Source organism: Andrographis paniculata, unplaced genomic scaffold (genome assembly GCF_009805555.1).
Source record: "Andrographis paniculata isolate CXL003 unplaced genomic scaffold, ASM980555v1 Contig45END, whole genome shotgun sequence".
NCBI classification, from domain to species: Eukaryota; Viridiplantae; Streptophyta; class Magnoliopsida; order Lamiales; family Acanthaceae; genus Andrographis; species Andrographis paniculata.
The window spans coordinates 1,787,255-1,803,004 of NW_026137579.1; the positions used below are offsets into that span (position 1 = coordinate 1,787,255).

General features: G+C 37.3%; 3 protein-coding genes across 4 annotated transcripts; 2 read left to right on the forward strand and 1 right to left on the reverse strand.

The window, feature by feature from the left end:
• The first annotated feature begins 91 nt into the window (after positions 1-91).
• On the forward strand, positions 92-3,688 carry LOC127252116 (CRM-domain containing factor CFM3, chloroplastic/mitochondrial). The gene is made up of 8 exons (XM_051276156.1): positions 92-1,180; positions 1,395-1,809; positions 1,907-2,037; positions 2,111-2,464; positions 2,548-2,704; positions 2,776-3,068; positions 3,176-3,235; positions 3,345-3,688. Exons 1-8 carry the CDS (start codon positions 266-268, stop codon positions 3,441-3,443), a joined length of 2,424 nt encoding a protein of 807 aa, XP_051132113.1. The 5' UTR covers positions 92-265; the 3' UTR covers positions 3,444-3,688.
• On the reverse strand, positions 3,588-8,119 carry LOC127252115 (probable pre-mRNA-splicing factor ATP-dependent RNA helicase DEAH5). Of its 2 annotated transcripts, none has more exons than XM_051276154.1 (3): positions 7,978-8,119; positions 4,614-7,821; positions 3,588-4,141 (listed from the first exon to the last, which is right to left on the reverse strand). In XM_051276154.1, the coding sequence occupies exons 2-3, from the start codon at positions 7,817-7,819 to the stop codon at positions 3,748-3,750; spliced, it is 3,600 nt and encodes a 1,199-aa protein (XP_051132111.1). In that variant the 5' UTR covers positions 7,820-7,821; positions 7,978-8,119; the 3' UTR covers positions 3,588-3,747. The 2 variants fall into 2 exon arrangements, with proteins under 2 accessions (XP_051132111.1, XP_051132112.1); XM_051276155.1 differs by having other exon boundaries at positions 4,614-7,853; positions 7,978-8,118.
• A 3,387-nt stretch (positions 8,120-11,506) lies between these two features.
• LOC127251920 (putative transcription factor bHLH041) lies at positions 11,507-15,148 on the forward strand. The gene is made up of 8 exons (XM_051275870.1): positions 11,507-11,983; positions 12,077-12,217; positions 12,384-12,492; positions 12,590-12,604; positions 12,693-12,755; positions 12,835-13,479; positions 13,552-13,941; positions 14,581-15,148. The coding sequence occupies exons 1-8, from the start codon at positions 11,865-11,867 to the stop codon at positions 14,635-14,637; spliced, it is 1,539 nt and encodes a 512-aa protein (XP_051131827.1). The 5' UTR covers positions 11,507-11,864; the 3' UTR covers positions 14,638-15,148.
• Positions 15,149-15,750: the final 602 nt, after the last annotated feature.

Here is a 15,750-nt window from a genome sequence, read left to right on the forward strand (position 1 = left end):
TTTAAAGAGTTTTTAATCATAAACCCATTAAACTTATTAAGCCCAAATAATTCGGCCCAATGCAATCGGATAACGTCGTCCGCTCCATCTCCCGTGCATATAGCTCGACGGCGCCGCGCCGGAGCCGGTGGCAGAATCCCAGCAGGTGAGGATTCCGGTGGTTAGCGCCGACGCGAATTGTTCGCCTTGATGGAGAAATATCAGTTTCTGTAAAATCGGTTCTCTGTTTTTAGCTGAGGGATTACAATTGTAAGCCCTAACTACCATGGCCTTTTCGCCGGTGCCTTTGAATTTGCAATCCCATCCATCTACTTCCGCTTCCCAATTTCTATATTTCGTTACCTTCCACCCCAAATCTCGTTCAGTTGATATCTGTGGAGGTCGGAAACTGAAAATTTGTTGCTATCAGAGAACCGTTCAGATTGAGGATGAAACGAATCAGAGGAAGAATATGGTGAAGAAGAAGAGAAAACCCAGACCTAGTTTTCTTGAGCAAATTCAGGACAAATGGTCACTGAAATCACCTTCGCTGAGGGAAAATTTCCCTTGGGAAGTAACGCAAAGTGATGGTAAAACAAATCTTGAATTTAAACCAGATAGGGCAGAGTTTGTGGGGAGAGATCAAACCACCATTAATGAGCTTCATGAGCAGCGGAACAAGGAGGAAGCTTTTGTTAGTGATAGCGTAGGCATCCATGAGTTGGTGAAGGAGGCAATCTTAGAAGAGAATAACGACAAGATATCTCGTGAAAAATCCCCAGAAATACAGTTTGGATTGGGAGAGAATGATGGGATTGGGAGTGAAGAGGCGTGTGAAGATGCTACCTCTGTGGAGAGCTCTTCAGTGGGCAATGGAAGTGTGATCAGCAACAAGAATTATGCAGATAGAAATGAGGCAATGAGAATGCCATGGGAGAGTGCAAAAGATGAGGAATTTGGAAGACAGAAGCCAAGTAATCTCAACACAAGACTGGCGGAGCTATTGATCCCCGAGCCGGAGTTGAAGAGCCTCCGGAGTGAGTCTCTGAGGATGGTGGAGCGAATCAAAGTCGGAGCAGCCGGGGTGACACAGGCATTAGTGGATACTATCCATAAGAAATGGAAGGATAACAGAGTGGTAAAGTTAAAATTCGAAGGCCCCCCTTCGATGAACATGAAGAGAACACATAAAATTCTTGAGGTTTGCATCTATTGATACTTATTCTATACCCTGACAGGAATACATGCCGTGCATATTTTAGTATGAGTTATTCGAAGCATAGTTTCATCGAGCATTATAATAGATTATGCAGCTAATATTTGATTGTTTCGTGTATATAGAAGAACTCTATAGTTATAGTTCATTGTGGAGCTACTGTTTCATATTTTTCTGCTGCATTGGCCTTACATGACAGGATAGAACCGGAGGTTTGGTGATATGGAGATCCGGGGGTTTGGTGGTGTTATACAGGGGGATATCATACAAGCTCGACTGTGTAAAATCATATACACAGCACAGTGCTGTAGGCTTAGGATCTTCAAACGCTTCAAGATTGCATAATCCAACCAAGCTTCGTGACAGTTTACCGGATGAAGAACAAATTGATATTAGCGAGGTTAACGGTATCTTAGATGAGCTTGGTCCCAGGTTCAGAGATTGGTCGGGTCCCAAACCAGTTCCGGTTGATGCAGACTTACTGCCTGCTGTTGTTCCTGGATACAAAACTCCATTTAGACTTCTTCCTTATGGGACTAGACATGCCTTGCGAGACAGTGAAATGACTCTTTTACGAAGAACAGCAAGAAAAATGCCTCCACATTTTGCCCTTGGTAATATTACGACAGTATACTTCATCTCTTTTGGGATTCACTTGATCCTCTTCTTCTTCTTCTTCGATTGACTGTGTAGCGTTGTTTATTTATTCAGGACGAAGCAGAGAACTGCAGGGTCTGGCTAGCGCCATCGTGAAGTTGTGGGAAAAGAGTGCCATTGCTAAAATAGCGATCAAGCGTGGTGTTCAAAATACTTCCAATGAAAGGATAGCCGAAGAACTCAAGGTCGGGGAAGAAAATTATTTTTGGTGTTCCGTTTAACAGATTCTTATCGTCTATTGTTTGATTGTTCGAGCAGAGGTTGACGGGAGGCACGCTTCTTTCAAGAAACAAAGAATTTATCGTCATCCACAGGGGTAATGACTTCTTGCCTCCCGGCGTTTCAAGTGCATTAACAGAAGCTGAGAAGCGCGCCGCAGTCCAACAGGACGAGGAGGATCAAGCTCGGGATAGAGCTGCCATGCTGATGATTAATTTGAAAACCAAAACATCCGCACAGCCTTTGGTTGCAGGAACCCTTACCGAGACTGTAGCCGCGACCTCGCGATGGGGAAGCCAACCGGACAGCGCAGAAATTGAGAAGATGATGAGAGATGCCGCCATAGCTAGGCATGTTTCTATGATCGATTCTCTTCACAGCAAACTAGCAGTTGTAAGTGAAGGGATGAGTTCGTGTAAGTTCTTCAAATTACTCCCTGATTTCACAGAATTATTAACCTATTCGAGCAACGCTAGGCGAACGGGAAGATCGGAAGGGCTGAAAAGGCCTTGCGCAAGGTGCTGGAGAATCACGAACCGGAGGCGCTGCCAACGGATCTAGAAACCCTAACTGATGAAGAAAGGTTTCTTCTTCGTAGGATCGGTTTGAGCATGAAACCGTATCTACTTCTAGGTAATGTGGTTCAAGAAGTTCTGATGGCTGTGTGTGAATTTTCATGCCTTAATCTTTTCTCTAACTCACAGGGAGGCGGGAGATATTTGACGGTACTATTGAAAATATGCACCTACACTGGAAGTACCGAGAGGTGGTGAAGATTATTGTAAAACGGAAGTCGCTTGCACAAGTCAAGCATATCGCAGTTTCTCTGGAGGCTGAGAGCGGTGGCGTGTTGGTATCTGTAGAAAAAACTACCAAAGGCTATGTCATCATAGTTTATCGGGGAAAGAATTACCAGCGACCTCTTGCATTCAGGCCGAGAACTCTTCTCACAAAGCGACAGGCGCTTGCTCGGTCTATTGAACTCCAGCGACGCGAGGTGATGTTATATTGATTCCTGTCAAATGTCTTCAAACAGGCTCTAATTCAAATACTAGCATGTTAGGATGTGATGAAATGATGTTAAACTCAAGAAATTTGTTACAGGCACTAAAGCATCATGCTATGGAGCTAGTGCAAAGAATGGAGAAGCTGAAGGAGGAGCTGGTATGAATTGAACTTTTTATAGTATAGGAACTACTTAAAATTGAAATGGATAATACCTATATGATGATATTGAACACAAATTTTGTACTCGTGACAAAAAAATATGCAGGAAGAAATGAGATCTACAAGCAATAAGAGTCAAGAGAGTTCGGCATCGAATACCAGTGTTGCTGCTGATGATAGCAGCCATGGCAATCAAGATGTATAGACAATGAGATGACGTTGGCATGGCTAAGGCTGAGGGAAATCTGCAGCATATGTCGAGATGGATGCAGTTCGCGTTCCCCTGTTACCATTCTTCTTCTCATAGATATTCGACATTTCTATGACTTAACAAAAGTAGAGAGATCAATAGTGTTAAAGTTGTATCTATTTAATTCCAACACAAAGGAACATGCTCTGTTACAAACGGCTGGGGGTAAGTCGAATCCAATCACCTTCTAGGATCTATAATTGGCACTCTGGGAATTAAAAGTGCAAACATGACATACCAGTACTAACTTTGGTAACACCTAAGCACGCCTCTTGCTTAAACGCCAAGAGTTTGGTTCGTGATATCTGTCATAGAGGGGCTCAATTCGTTCCTGTCTCTTGCGCTTGCTCATTTTTGTAGGGTCCGACACCTTGAAGAATCTTGGTGCTAGCTCTACAAGCCACTTGGGATCTATGACGGTGACCTCCCGCATGTACTCCTTAGTAGTCATTACCAGTTCGTGGTAAATAACCCAATCTGGTTGTCTTTGAAACAATGCACTGCTTGGATGTATGTAAACCGGCTGGTTCTCAACCAACGTTCTGTAGCCTTCTTGTGGATCCTTCCTTGCGGCGTGGAAGAAGAAACCAGCAGCAATAGCTTTCCGAATCTTTGAAAAATTCTTGCCAGCACTCACAACGTCCAATTTGTACCTATTAATAGAAAAGGAGATAGGACTCAGTACCCAATAAACATATTATGATAGGAAACCATTCGGACTTACAGTGTTCAAAAAAACTCAATGCCATACAGAGATAGAACGGTTTCACAAAAGAAGCACAATAAAATAACCATTTGTGCAAGCAGCCCATTAAAATGAATGCCAACAGGATTCATGATCAGGGACCAACCCATAAGTTGTCAAAGTTATTCACCAAGAGAAACATAATCTAAAACAGTTTATAATTTTAAGAGCATGTCAAAGTTGACCCATCTCAGGAAATTCACTTCAGATGCATAACCATCACTATGTCAAATCTTCATGGAATATTGCACTAGTAGAAATCAAGTGATTAGCAGGAATAAGATATTTAGCATATTTCATTTTAAGTACTGGAATACTGGTAAAGAGCATTTCTTTTAACAATATGTTGGCAATCATGGAATTTGAAAGATAACACTTACTTGTCCATGATGGAGAGAAGCTGTTTTCTTACATCCTGCGCCCTCCTCAGTGACCGCGACTGAACAAAATTCTCAAAGCACCATGGACCAGAGAAGTTTTTTGCTTTCCACGCCTCATAAACAGCAAGCAGTGTCAAATGGTCTCCTTCAGGCTGAAAAAATTTTGCCCTTTTCTGATCTGCCTGAGCTTGTTTCTCTCTTGGTCGATAGAAGATATTACCAGTCTGAATCATTGCAATAATGGTAAGAATCTCATCACTGCATCCAAGATCTACACTGGCAAGAAGCATTTTGGAGAGTGGAGGGTCCAATGGAAATTCTGCCATTTTCCTACCTAACTTTGTAAGAAGGCCCTCTTCATCAAGTGCTCCTAAACTGTACAGCTGCTCCATTGCAGAAATAAGAGCCTGTGGAGAAGGAGGGTCCATAAAGTCGAAAGCTAATAGGTCATTAATGCCCATAGCTTTCAGGTTGAGAGTGGTCATTCCCAGATTGATCCTCTGTATCTCTGGAATTGATGTAGGAGACATTTCATTGTGGAATGCACTCTCTGTATAGAGTCGATAGCATTTTCCAGGTCCTGTACGTCCAGCTCGCCCTGCCCTCTGTTTGGCAGATGCTTGCGATATTGGGGTTATCACCAGGGAATCAAGTCCTTGTTTAGGATTATAGACATTCTGCTTGGCAAACCCAGGATCAATAACGTAGAATATCCCATCAATAGTCAAAGAAGCCTCAGCAATGTTGGTGGCAACAACAACTTTTCTCTTTCCAGGAGGTGCAGGTTCAAAAATCCTAGACTGCATTTCACTAGGTAGGGCACTATACACAGGTAAAATAATCAGCTCAGGAACATTTTTGCCCAAACCTTTCATTCTCTCATAAAGACATTGGCATGCATAATCGATCTCTTCTTGACCAGTTAAGAAGAGAAGTATATCACCTTCAGGTTCAGTCAAGTGAATCTGTAACACAGTAATTAGCGAGGCGTCAAGATAGTCACTTTCGGGCTGCTTCGTGTAGAGAATTTCTACAGGAAAAGTTCTTCCTGGAATAGTGAAGATGTTGCAGTTAAAGAAATATCCAGAGAACTTTTCAGCATCCAGTGTTGCAGATGTAACAATCAGTCGAAGATCGGGTCTCCTCTTCACAAGCTGCTTCAGTAATCCAAAAAGGACATCTGTATGTATTGTTCTCTCATGAGCTTCATCAAGCATTATCACTGAGTACTGAGACAGATCTTCATCAATCAGAATTTCCCTAAGAAGCATACCATCGGTCATATACTTTATCACAGTCTCGGGACTAGTACAATCCTCAAACCGGATCGCATATCCAACTTCCTCTCCCAATCTGCACCCAAATTCTTCAGCAACTCTCTTGGCCACAGACATTGCAGCCACTCTACGAGGTTGGGTGCATCCTATTTTACCCCTAGTAGTGTATCCTGCCTCAGCCAGATATTGAGTTACTTGTGTTGTCTTGCCAGAACCTGTCTCCCCAATGACAACTAGAACCTGATGTTCATGGCAAGCCTGAATGAGATCCTTCTTCAACTTGTAGATGGGCAAACTTTGTCTCTGCTCCTGGATAGAAAGCTTTGATCTTTGACCAAAAGTTAGAGCTTTACCATATGCATCCTTCTTCCACTCCGGCATGTCATATGCAGACAAACCAACACCTCTTAGCTCCTGAGCAAGATGCCTCTCACCAGTTTCCGGCATTGGATCTTCCCACGGACGATTCAGATCTTTTGGAATGGAATCCAACATTGTTCTTTGTTGTTGTTCTCTAACTTCCCTCCTCTCTTTTATCAGAGCAGATTGAAGTGCTGCGGCACGGCTTAAAGACCCCTCAGGGTTTTTAAATATCTTCACCGGGGACATGTCAACAGAATACCTACTCTGACCCTGCAAAAATGCTGGTTCATCTTCATTCAACTCAATTTCAAGCTCCTCTTCTGCCCCTTCTTCTTGATATAGCATCCCATCTCCTTCGTCATCAAACATAGGATACTCCTTAACACTCATGACACCTGAAGCAATTAGTTGTTTAGCTTCCCATCTCTCAGGTGAGCTCATCCTCTTCAGCGGCCTTCGTGATGGTACAGCATCATGTTCCTCAGTGATCTTTATACCTGACAGACCAATCCTGCTCCCTGTTCCTCCACCATCATTCCGAACTGAAGGATTTGGTCTCAAACCATCATCCTCCTCACTCCTCTTCAAGGGCAGCAAGTCTTTCCCAGTATTCTGATCCACATCCCTCATTGACAAACTCAAATTATTCCCACTAACCGAGATAACTTTCACATAAACTTCCTGATCTCTTTTTACAACATCCTTTGCGTTTGTAATCCTCCTAGTTGCCATCTGAGACACATGTACTAGCCCCTCTTTCCCTCTAAAATCTTGAAACTGAACAAAACATCCCTTATCCATCACTCTGGAAACCCTTCCCTTGTAAACTTTGAACAACTCTGGCCCATCAGACCTATTATTCCTCTCCTTCATATCCCTCGTGCTATCATCCCTCTCCTCCTCATAATCATTCCTCCAATCCCGTTCACCTTGGTTTCTATCCCTGTCACCATGCCTTCTCCTACCTCTCTCCTCACCATAGTCATCCCTGTCCTCATATCTACCCCTTTCATGCCTATCCCCATGTCTTCCCCCATCCCTGTCCCTTTCTCTATTTCCATGCCTTCCCCTGTCCCTGTCTCTGTCCCGTTCTCGATCTCTATCCCTATCACTTCTCCTCTCTCTTCTATCATTATCTCTACCTCTATCCCTGTGCTTCTCTTCATCCTCTTCCTCCATTCTCCTCCGGCTTTTAGCTTCCGCTTCAAGCTCCCTCTCCAACTCCTTCACCCTCTCCTTACCATCCTTGATCTTCAAAGCTGAAAATGCAGATTCCCCGCCCTCTTTCAACCCTGTCTCCGACTTCGTCTTCGGATTTGGCTGTAAAATCGCATGAATTAATTTAAGCAGCGTCTTCACAAAATAATCCGGCATCTCCGCACCATTCTCTTTCAATTTCGCGTCGAATTCGTCCACCGACTCACAATCCCGACCTAGCTCCGTAATGAACTCCGCCAACACGCTATCACCAAACCCTAGGTGAGTTTCTAATTCCGTACATACTTTTGAAACTAGAGATAGATACTCTAGCTGCTTCAGTCCATCGGCTCCATTCTCAGCCCCCATCTCTAATCAAACGCAGAGCAGCAAGAAACCAAATCTCCAGAAATTGAAATATCAAGAAAACCAATCGCAATCGGCGTATGCGTCAGGAAAATAAAAGCATATGCAAATACAAGACCCCAACTGCAAGTGATCAGATTAGGGTTTTTTGCTCCACGTACCTTACAATACACGTCAAACGCAGATTTCTGGTCAGAATTCGGAGAAAATGCGAATTTGAGAGCGCGCCGCCTTCGACCCGATTGTGCAACGACGTCGCAATTTATTGCTGTTAGAAGATGCAAGATTTTATCCACTGTTTTTTATTCATTTTATAGATACATATATAGGAGTAAAAGATAAAGATTAACTACGAGTAAATTCCTGATTAGCCCACGAATTCACTGTTATTGTGTTATTTGACAATGGATTTACATATAAATCTGACAATGGATTGGATATTTTAAACGAATAAAATTAAACAATCTTATTCCGATTTGCAGGCCCGGCCCAATTAGGGCATTAGAGTCTATCAGTTTTAAAGACTTCTCCATTTCTTACTTAAAGGTCGTCTCTTATATTTTGAAAGAAAATAATAATAATAATAATAATAATAAAACTCTCGAAAATAAATAATAAAAGAATTTTTAAATAGAGAAATATAAAATTAATATTTTTAAATTTGACCGTGTGAATATTATTGTGAAAATGCAACCAAACAAATGAATGGCTATTATGTGTGTATGCTAAATATGATTCATGTCCCCAATTCGGTTACATTCGCAGCACATTAATTTTCCACACATTTTAATTTAATTTATTTTATTTTTCTACTCTTTAGAATTATAGTGTAACTATCAAACTCAGTACACGAACCAAGACATTGTGACAATTCTGCACAAAATAAACGCCAAATAATCTTTTTGTAAACTAATTATTTCAATTGACCAATTTAACTTGGAATCTCTATTTTTAAATTTTTTTTAAATATATATATAATATATTTGAAATGCCGAAAAATTAATTTACAGAAATATTTCCTCCAATTTAATTTTTATAATTATTATAGACACGGGTTTTTTCTTTTTTTTTTCCTATGTGAAGAAATTAACAAGCTTCTAGAAACCTGTCCCTTCTATGTTGACTAAAGGAAATTAGATAGATTTTTCCTCAATACCTTTTTTTTTTTTTTTTTTTTCTCATTGAAAATTATTCAAGAGTGCAAAACAAAGCAGGGGACAACATGATTATATTATTTTATTTGAAGCAATATGATTAAATTTGGAAAAATAAAAATGATTGGGTATTACAAAATATATGATGTGTTGACAATAAAGCGTATCGTGCACCATTTGGGTTTGGCACGAGAATTTAAGTGGGGAGTATTAAGTATGGTAATTTGAGATAATTTGGATATTAAGTGATGAGATTGGAGAGAGAAATGATTTTTTTTTTATTTATTTAAGTGATGTGATGGGATAAAGCGAAGTGAAGTGTATATTAATATATGTATAAAAATATTATTAATTATTTTTAAATTTGAAAATGTTGCAGTGAATCTGGGACAAAAAAAAAAAAAAAAAATGTTGCAGGGTGTTTGGAAGAGAAGGAGTATAATATTATGGGTGCTTCTAAATATGTTGTATCAATTTTAGATAGGTTTGTATATAAGATTTATTTTGTTTTACACCACAAACGTAATTACCTTGAATTTACGAAATAAATGTCTTTTGTATGACACGTGTGTACTAACGTGTACACATGCATGCATATGTATATATTTATACATATAATTAGTTATTTTGTCATTTTTATTTTATGTTAGGACTTGGGTATAAAATAAACTTTTAAATGCTATAATAGTATAATTAAAAATATATATACGGTATTTTTATAATTTATTTTTTTGAAAATATAGATATATATATATATATCGCACAATTTTTTTTATTCAAAATATTATATTATACACACTTATTAACTTAACTAGAAATTTTAAAATACTACAATAACTTTGAAACATTAGTATTGTTTTTTGTTGAAATTTCTTGGAGATTTTTTTTATTAGTATTATTCATCAATTCTTTTTTTAAAAACATCTAATTATGAGTGACAATTATGAGTTTGATTAGTATTATTTTTTTAAAAACAATTACAAAATAATAAAAAATCATTTAAAAAAAAATCCCAACCAAACGCACCCGTAGTGTGTTTTTATAAAATTTGATTTTAAAATTTTTACTATTTTATATGAAAATATACTAATTATCTCATAAAATATTATATCTAAATAATTATTCAAACAAAAATTAAACAATATCAAAGTCCAAAATACGTATTTAAAATACTAAGGTGCATAATAATTATAGCAGAACAATGACAAACTAACATGTCTTGGTATAAGTGATCGAATTAGTGAAGATTACGGATTCAAACCCGGTTAATGAGTCGATTAGTCGATTGAATTTGTCACATAAAAAACTTGTTTAGTATACCTTACTTGTTAATTAACAAAATCATGCAAAATTTAAAATTGTCCAAAAATAAAACAAAATAAAATGAAATATCATATTCTTTAATCGGATAAAAAGTATTTAACCTTTTTCACTTATGAAATTTAAAATATGTACTATGTTTTATTTGAGATTTTTTTAAAAGATGATAATAATAATTACTATTTGCTATTTAATCTTTACAATCATATAATTATATCGTTTTTCCATCTTATTTGTATTGTCTTGAAATATTTTTATAGTATATTAAAAAAATAGTTTTATACTTAATTGAGTGAGTTTGTGTAAGATGAAAAAAAAAAATAAACATTTACAAGTATAGTAGGGTTAAAGATAAAGTATAATATTGTATTTGTGTAAAAATAATAATATTATCATTTTATTAAAAACTATACAAGATGTAAAATCATGATTTTGATTTCAAGTAAAAACAAAAAAACAGCCAACAATTGTAATTATGTGCTTATGTATTCCAAGACACGTATTATTAAAAAAAAAAAAAAAAAAAAAAAAACAATATGGAAAAGTAGAATTATAAATTCAAGTATTGAAGGTAGCGTTGTCATAAAAAATAAAAAGAATTATACAAGTATAATATTTTCTCCGTTTCATGAATAAGTATCAATTTGCTTTTTGTATGTAGTTTTAGAAATATTAGTATTATATTAAGATATAATAGGAATAAAATAGAAATGATTAAAATAATACGTGTGATACAAAAATAATGACATTTGTGTAATATATTGTAAATTGTAAAGGTATTTGTAATATTAGATAAATAGTACAATTACTAAAAAAATAAAAAATAAATACTTTATTACGAAGGAATTAAAATGAAAAAAATGAATATTTGTTATGGAAAGAGGGGAGCAGTGTCAATGAATAAGGGATGTTTATTATAATAAATACGTACCTATTTGCATACGTACAATGCAAAATTATAAACAAAATGGACCCGAATTTCCAGCCGTTGATTGAAATTACTAATATGTCCTTCAAAAAATAAAATAGGAGTAATTAAAGAGGGTGGAAAATGAATAGAATTAATGAATTGTGAGGATAGAAATAAAAATAAAGTGATAAGTTAAGGACCAAATTGCGAGAAGCATTCCCACCGTAGTCATTTGACTCAATTCAAATAAATGGACTTTGAATACGACTTTTCTCCTCGTCTCTCTCTCTAGATCTCTCTCTCTCTCTTACTAACAACAACCACTCCCACCATAAACCCCTCTCTCTCTCTCTAAAATACTTTTCATTTTTTCTCTTACAATTACTGGTTGGCTTTTATGGCTGCACTGATATACTTTTCAACAACGTTCATGATCCATGATCGTCATCTCTTCTTCTTCTTCTTGCAGTTCTTTAAGTTCACATCGTAATTCCACCTCAGCTACTAATAATCGTCGTCCATATATATGTATGTATGTATCGGACAGGGCGGTCGGGGAATTGATGATATGAGGCTGTTGAGGATAGGTGCAGATGGCTGTCGGAGAGGGTTTTTGATGCAGCGGATTAATTTCCGACAAGGTAATTGATTGATTGGACGATAGATGGAGTATCTGTTTCGGACCGGGGAGCCGGAACAAGGAGATCAGATTCTCCGGCGTATGCTGCGGAGTCTTCGATTGACTTACATTTGCGTATGGTCTTACATGGATCATCCATTCAAGTAATTAGATCAGAATCCTGTCGCCTTTCTCAATTCGTGAAGTACGATGATTGATTTATGTGTAGTTATTAATTAATTATGAATTCATTGCAGCTTCCTGCAAGGCATCAATGGAGTTTACGAAGAAGAAGGGAGTAGTAGCAGGGCGAGCTCGTCGTCGTCGTCGGGGAGCCGAGCGAGGGAGCTCTTCAATGTCTACAGACAAATGAGAGATATATGCGTCATTCAGATCGGGTATGTATGTATCTATATCTATCTATCTATATATATATATATATGTATGTTCATTACCGTCGGCCATTTTCGAAACTGGAATTTCTTACATGCTTCGTTGTTACTTGTTAGTAAAGAATTGATCTTTTAATTTTGATTTTGTGTGTGTGTGTGTCTGCATCATCAGGGAGAGGGTTCCTGGACATGCTTTTAGGACTCGAAACCCTTATTTAGAGGTGAAGATGCCTGACCTTTATGGCAGGGTTTACACATCGGAGCAATTAAGGTTTTACCAGGTGTGTGTAATAACATATATATATAATCCAATTATATGTAGATATATATAATCTCAACTAATTTGTGTGTGTTTTGATTCATTGTTGATATTAACAGGAGGCTAGGATTAAGGTAATCATATCATTAATTCTTCCATCTTCCCTTGCATTATATATCTTAACTGCATAATATACATATGTATATATATATATATGTATAGACGGCTGTCTTCATAGGATGCAACCTCGGCGAGATCGAGATGGGAATGTCCACGGATCCTCCGGTAAGAGTTATTTAATTCTTGCATTAATTCAATCAACATTTTATGCATAATCGACGACATTTGCTACAATTATATGTAGATAGATCTGAGACAAATGGTGGAGAGCTTATTCCCGCCGCCGGCGATACATCCGCCGATCGATCCGAACCACCAGCAGCAGCCGCCGTCGTCGTCTTCCTCGTCCCTACTATCTCTATCAGTAGACGACAGCGTCGAATTCCCAACTCTACTGTACAACGCTCTCCCGACATCTTTTATGCAAAATCCCCAAATTGGGGAAACCCAATTGGAGAATGCACTAAGAGCATCGCCGCTGCCGGCGCCGGCGACGGCGCCGGTCAGAATTCCTTACCACCAGTCGATTTCAAGCCAGATGCGCGACGTGTGTCAATGGCGGAGCATAGAAAGCGAGGATGATACGATGATGAAAGCAATCCTTGCAGTGCTGTCCTCGTCTTCGTCTCCACCGCGTGGTCAACGCCCGCCTGCATTCCGGCGATATCGAGGCCAGCGGCCGCCGCCCCCCACGGCGGCAATGTGGCGGCCGAGCTTGTTCAAAAGAGCTATTGTGTACTTGAGAAGCCTGGCCACTCATCAGGCCGCCGGAAACCCTCGCCAGATGACGGCGCAGTCATTACAGCATTCGATGCAAGAAAGAAAGCGGCGGCGGAAGATCAACGACAGCCTCAACGTCCTCAAATCACTACTCCCTCCCGGATCAAAGGTAATAAACTAAATTAAAATAAAATTAATTAAGATCGATCCAATTAATCAATGACTGACCAATATATTTCAGAAGGATAAGGCGTCGGTGCTCCAGAGCACGATCGAATGTGTGAGTGAATTGAGAAGTCAGGTGTCGGAACTGCTGAAGAAGAATCAAATTCTCGAATCGCAGCTTAATTCGGCGGCGGTTCCAACAACATTGGAGGAATCGAGCAGCGGTGAAAGGGTGAGGGTGGAGACAGCTCAGGTGTCGTCGTCGTCGAATTCAGAAGCAAGGTTGCTGGAAATGAGAATTACTGTAAGAGGGGAAGACAGCAGCATGTTGGATTTGGTAATTCGTCTTCTGGAATTCCTAAAGCAGCAGAGGAATCTAAGCTTGATGTCCATAGAATCCAACACCGCCATGTCCCAACAAAACATTCCACTACATGGAATAATACTTGTATTCAAAATTCACGAGGTAATCTCACTCACTCACTCACTCACTCTACCTATCTAATTCATTATTAGTATTTTTATTTTTAAATGTGCTAATTATATACTATAAAATAATTTAATATCCACTATTTAGCATTATTTCTTGTGCCCATTATCTACCATAATTTCTTTCAAAGTTTCTTCCACATATATCATGCCATATCAATTTTTTATTTTTTTATTTTCAGATTAAATTAATTTATTTATATCATGATTCAGATCAAACATTATGTTTGATGAAAAATCTTCTTTTATAGATATATATATATGTATGTATAACTTAAGGGGTTTTAATTTGGCAATTAAAGGGTATATATGAAGTGTGAAGCCTTTTTATTATTATATATAATACAATTATGTGTTCATATGTGTAGGCCTATTACACTAGTGTTCCTGACTTATTTGAATTCTTGTGTGTTGACATCATCAGATCACCTTTTCCATTGCCAAAAATTAATAATTATATCAAAGGGGAAAATTCCTTGCATCTGCCTAATTAATCAATCTAATCCATTTGATGATAGACGTAAAGAAATTGGTTATTTAAATTAGTAATTTCGTGGTGGATGATACTAATAATAATAATAATAATAATTTCTAGTGTGTGTTAATTTGTGTGTAGGAAGATGAATTTGACGAGGCTGGCTTCCAAGAAGCAGTGAGAAGGGTATGTATGTAATTGACTCATCATTATATATCCATATCCATAGCCTGTGTTTGTTTGTCTTTTAGAATTTTTGACGACCATAAAACACCACCCATCATCCAACACATGTCCATCCATTGGCCACACAAACACAATTATATATATATATATATGTATGTATTATTACAACCTTTACTTCTCCCAAATTATTCATACTCATCATACTATACATATAATATATTACTATCCATTTATATATATATATATATATATTCGGCTGCCCTTTTGGAATTTCAATCTTGGCATCCTCTCACTTTCCTATTTCTCTCTTCATTATTATTATTATTATTATTATTATTATTGATTGATGATGATCTAGAAATTATTGCACTTTTTTGTTTGTACTACTTTTCCCCTCAATTTTGGCATCCCCGGTAAGGTGTTTTTCTTGCGAGATCCAGGAGTGTCAGGTCCCGGGGATGATTTGATTTAATTTGTTTGTGGACCCCGACTCCCGGAACCTGATATATGTCGAGCATTTTATTATTAGGGTTTTGTTGGATATAGAAATTTCTCTGATCCTATTCTTATTATTACATTTTGATTATCATTTTTTGTTTGTTGTTATTACTACTGTGTTATTATTCAGATTAATTATTTTATTAGCTCCTTCCTGATCGGGTTAATTAATAATATATATATATATATATGTTGCTAAATATTAGTTCTAGTATTATTATAATAATTTTTTCAGATACATAGAATTAATTTAATTAAATGTGTTGCCTATTTTGACTGAGGAATTAAATATAATCAAAGTATCTAAGTAGACAACCAACTAAAAAAGACCACAAAAGCAACGTCGTCATTCAGATTCAAATGCGGTCAATATTGTCAAGACAATATATTGTCTAATACTTTTCTCCCATAAATAAAATCCCCAAAAAAAATAATAATCATATCTATTATACATTTAATAAAAAATTTCAATCGTTATTTAAAGTTATATTTGCTTTTATTGCATATGTTAAGAAAATAATAATTTGTATCTTTTTTTTTTTTTTTTTTTTTGTGAAATGACAATTAGACGACTCGTATGGGTTTATTTGTAATGTAATCATATTTGTAGAAATAATGTAATTGAAA

What these genes read in the sequence shown, in the direction of transcription:
- LOC127252115 (XM_051276154.1), bottom strand. Translation starts at nt 7,819, where the DNA reads ATGGGGGCTGAGAATGGAGCCGATGGACTGAAGCAGCTAGAGTATCTA. An exon ending in CTTCTCTCCATCATGGACAA is followed by an intron (nt 4,142 to 4,613) that starts GTAAGTGTTATC and finishes TTCTATTAATAG; the next exon opens with GTACAAATTGGACGTTGTGA.
- LOC127251920 (XM_051275870.1), top strand. Translation starts at nt 11,865, where the DNA reads ATGGAGTATCTGTTTCGGACCGGGGAGCCGGAACAAGGAGATCAGATT. An exon ending in TACATGGATCATCCATTCAA is followed by an intron (nt 11,984 to 12,076) that starts GTAATTAGATCA and finishes AATTCATTGCAG; the next exon opens with CTTCCTGCAAGGCATCAATG. An exon ending in TACTCCCTCCCGGATCAAAG is followed by an intron (nt 13,480 to 13,551) that starts GTAATAAACTAA and finishes AATATATTTCAG; the next exon opens with AAGGATAAGGCGTCGGTGCT.
- LOC127252116 (XM_051276156.1), top strand. Translation starts at nt 266, where the DNA reads ATGGCCTTTTCGCCGGTGCCTTTGAATTTGCAATCCCATCCATCTACT. An exon ending in GAACACATAAAATTCTTGAG is followed by an intron (nt 1,181 to 1,394) that starts GTTTGCATCTAT and finishes CTTACATGACAG; the next exon opens with GATAGAACCGGAGGTTTGGT. An exon ending in TTGAACTCCAGCGACGCGAG is followed by an intron (nt 3,069 to 3,175) that starts GTGATGTTATAT and finishes AATTTGTTACAG; the next exon opens with GCACTAAAGCATCATGCTAT.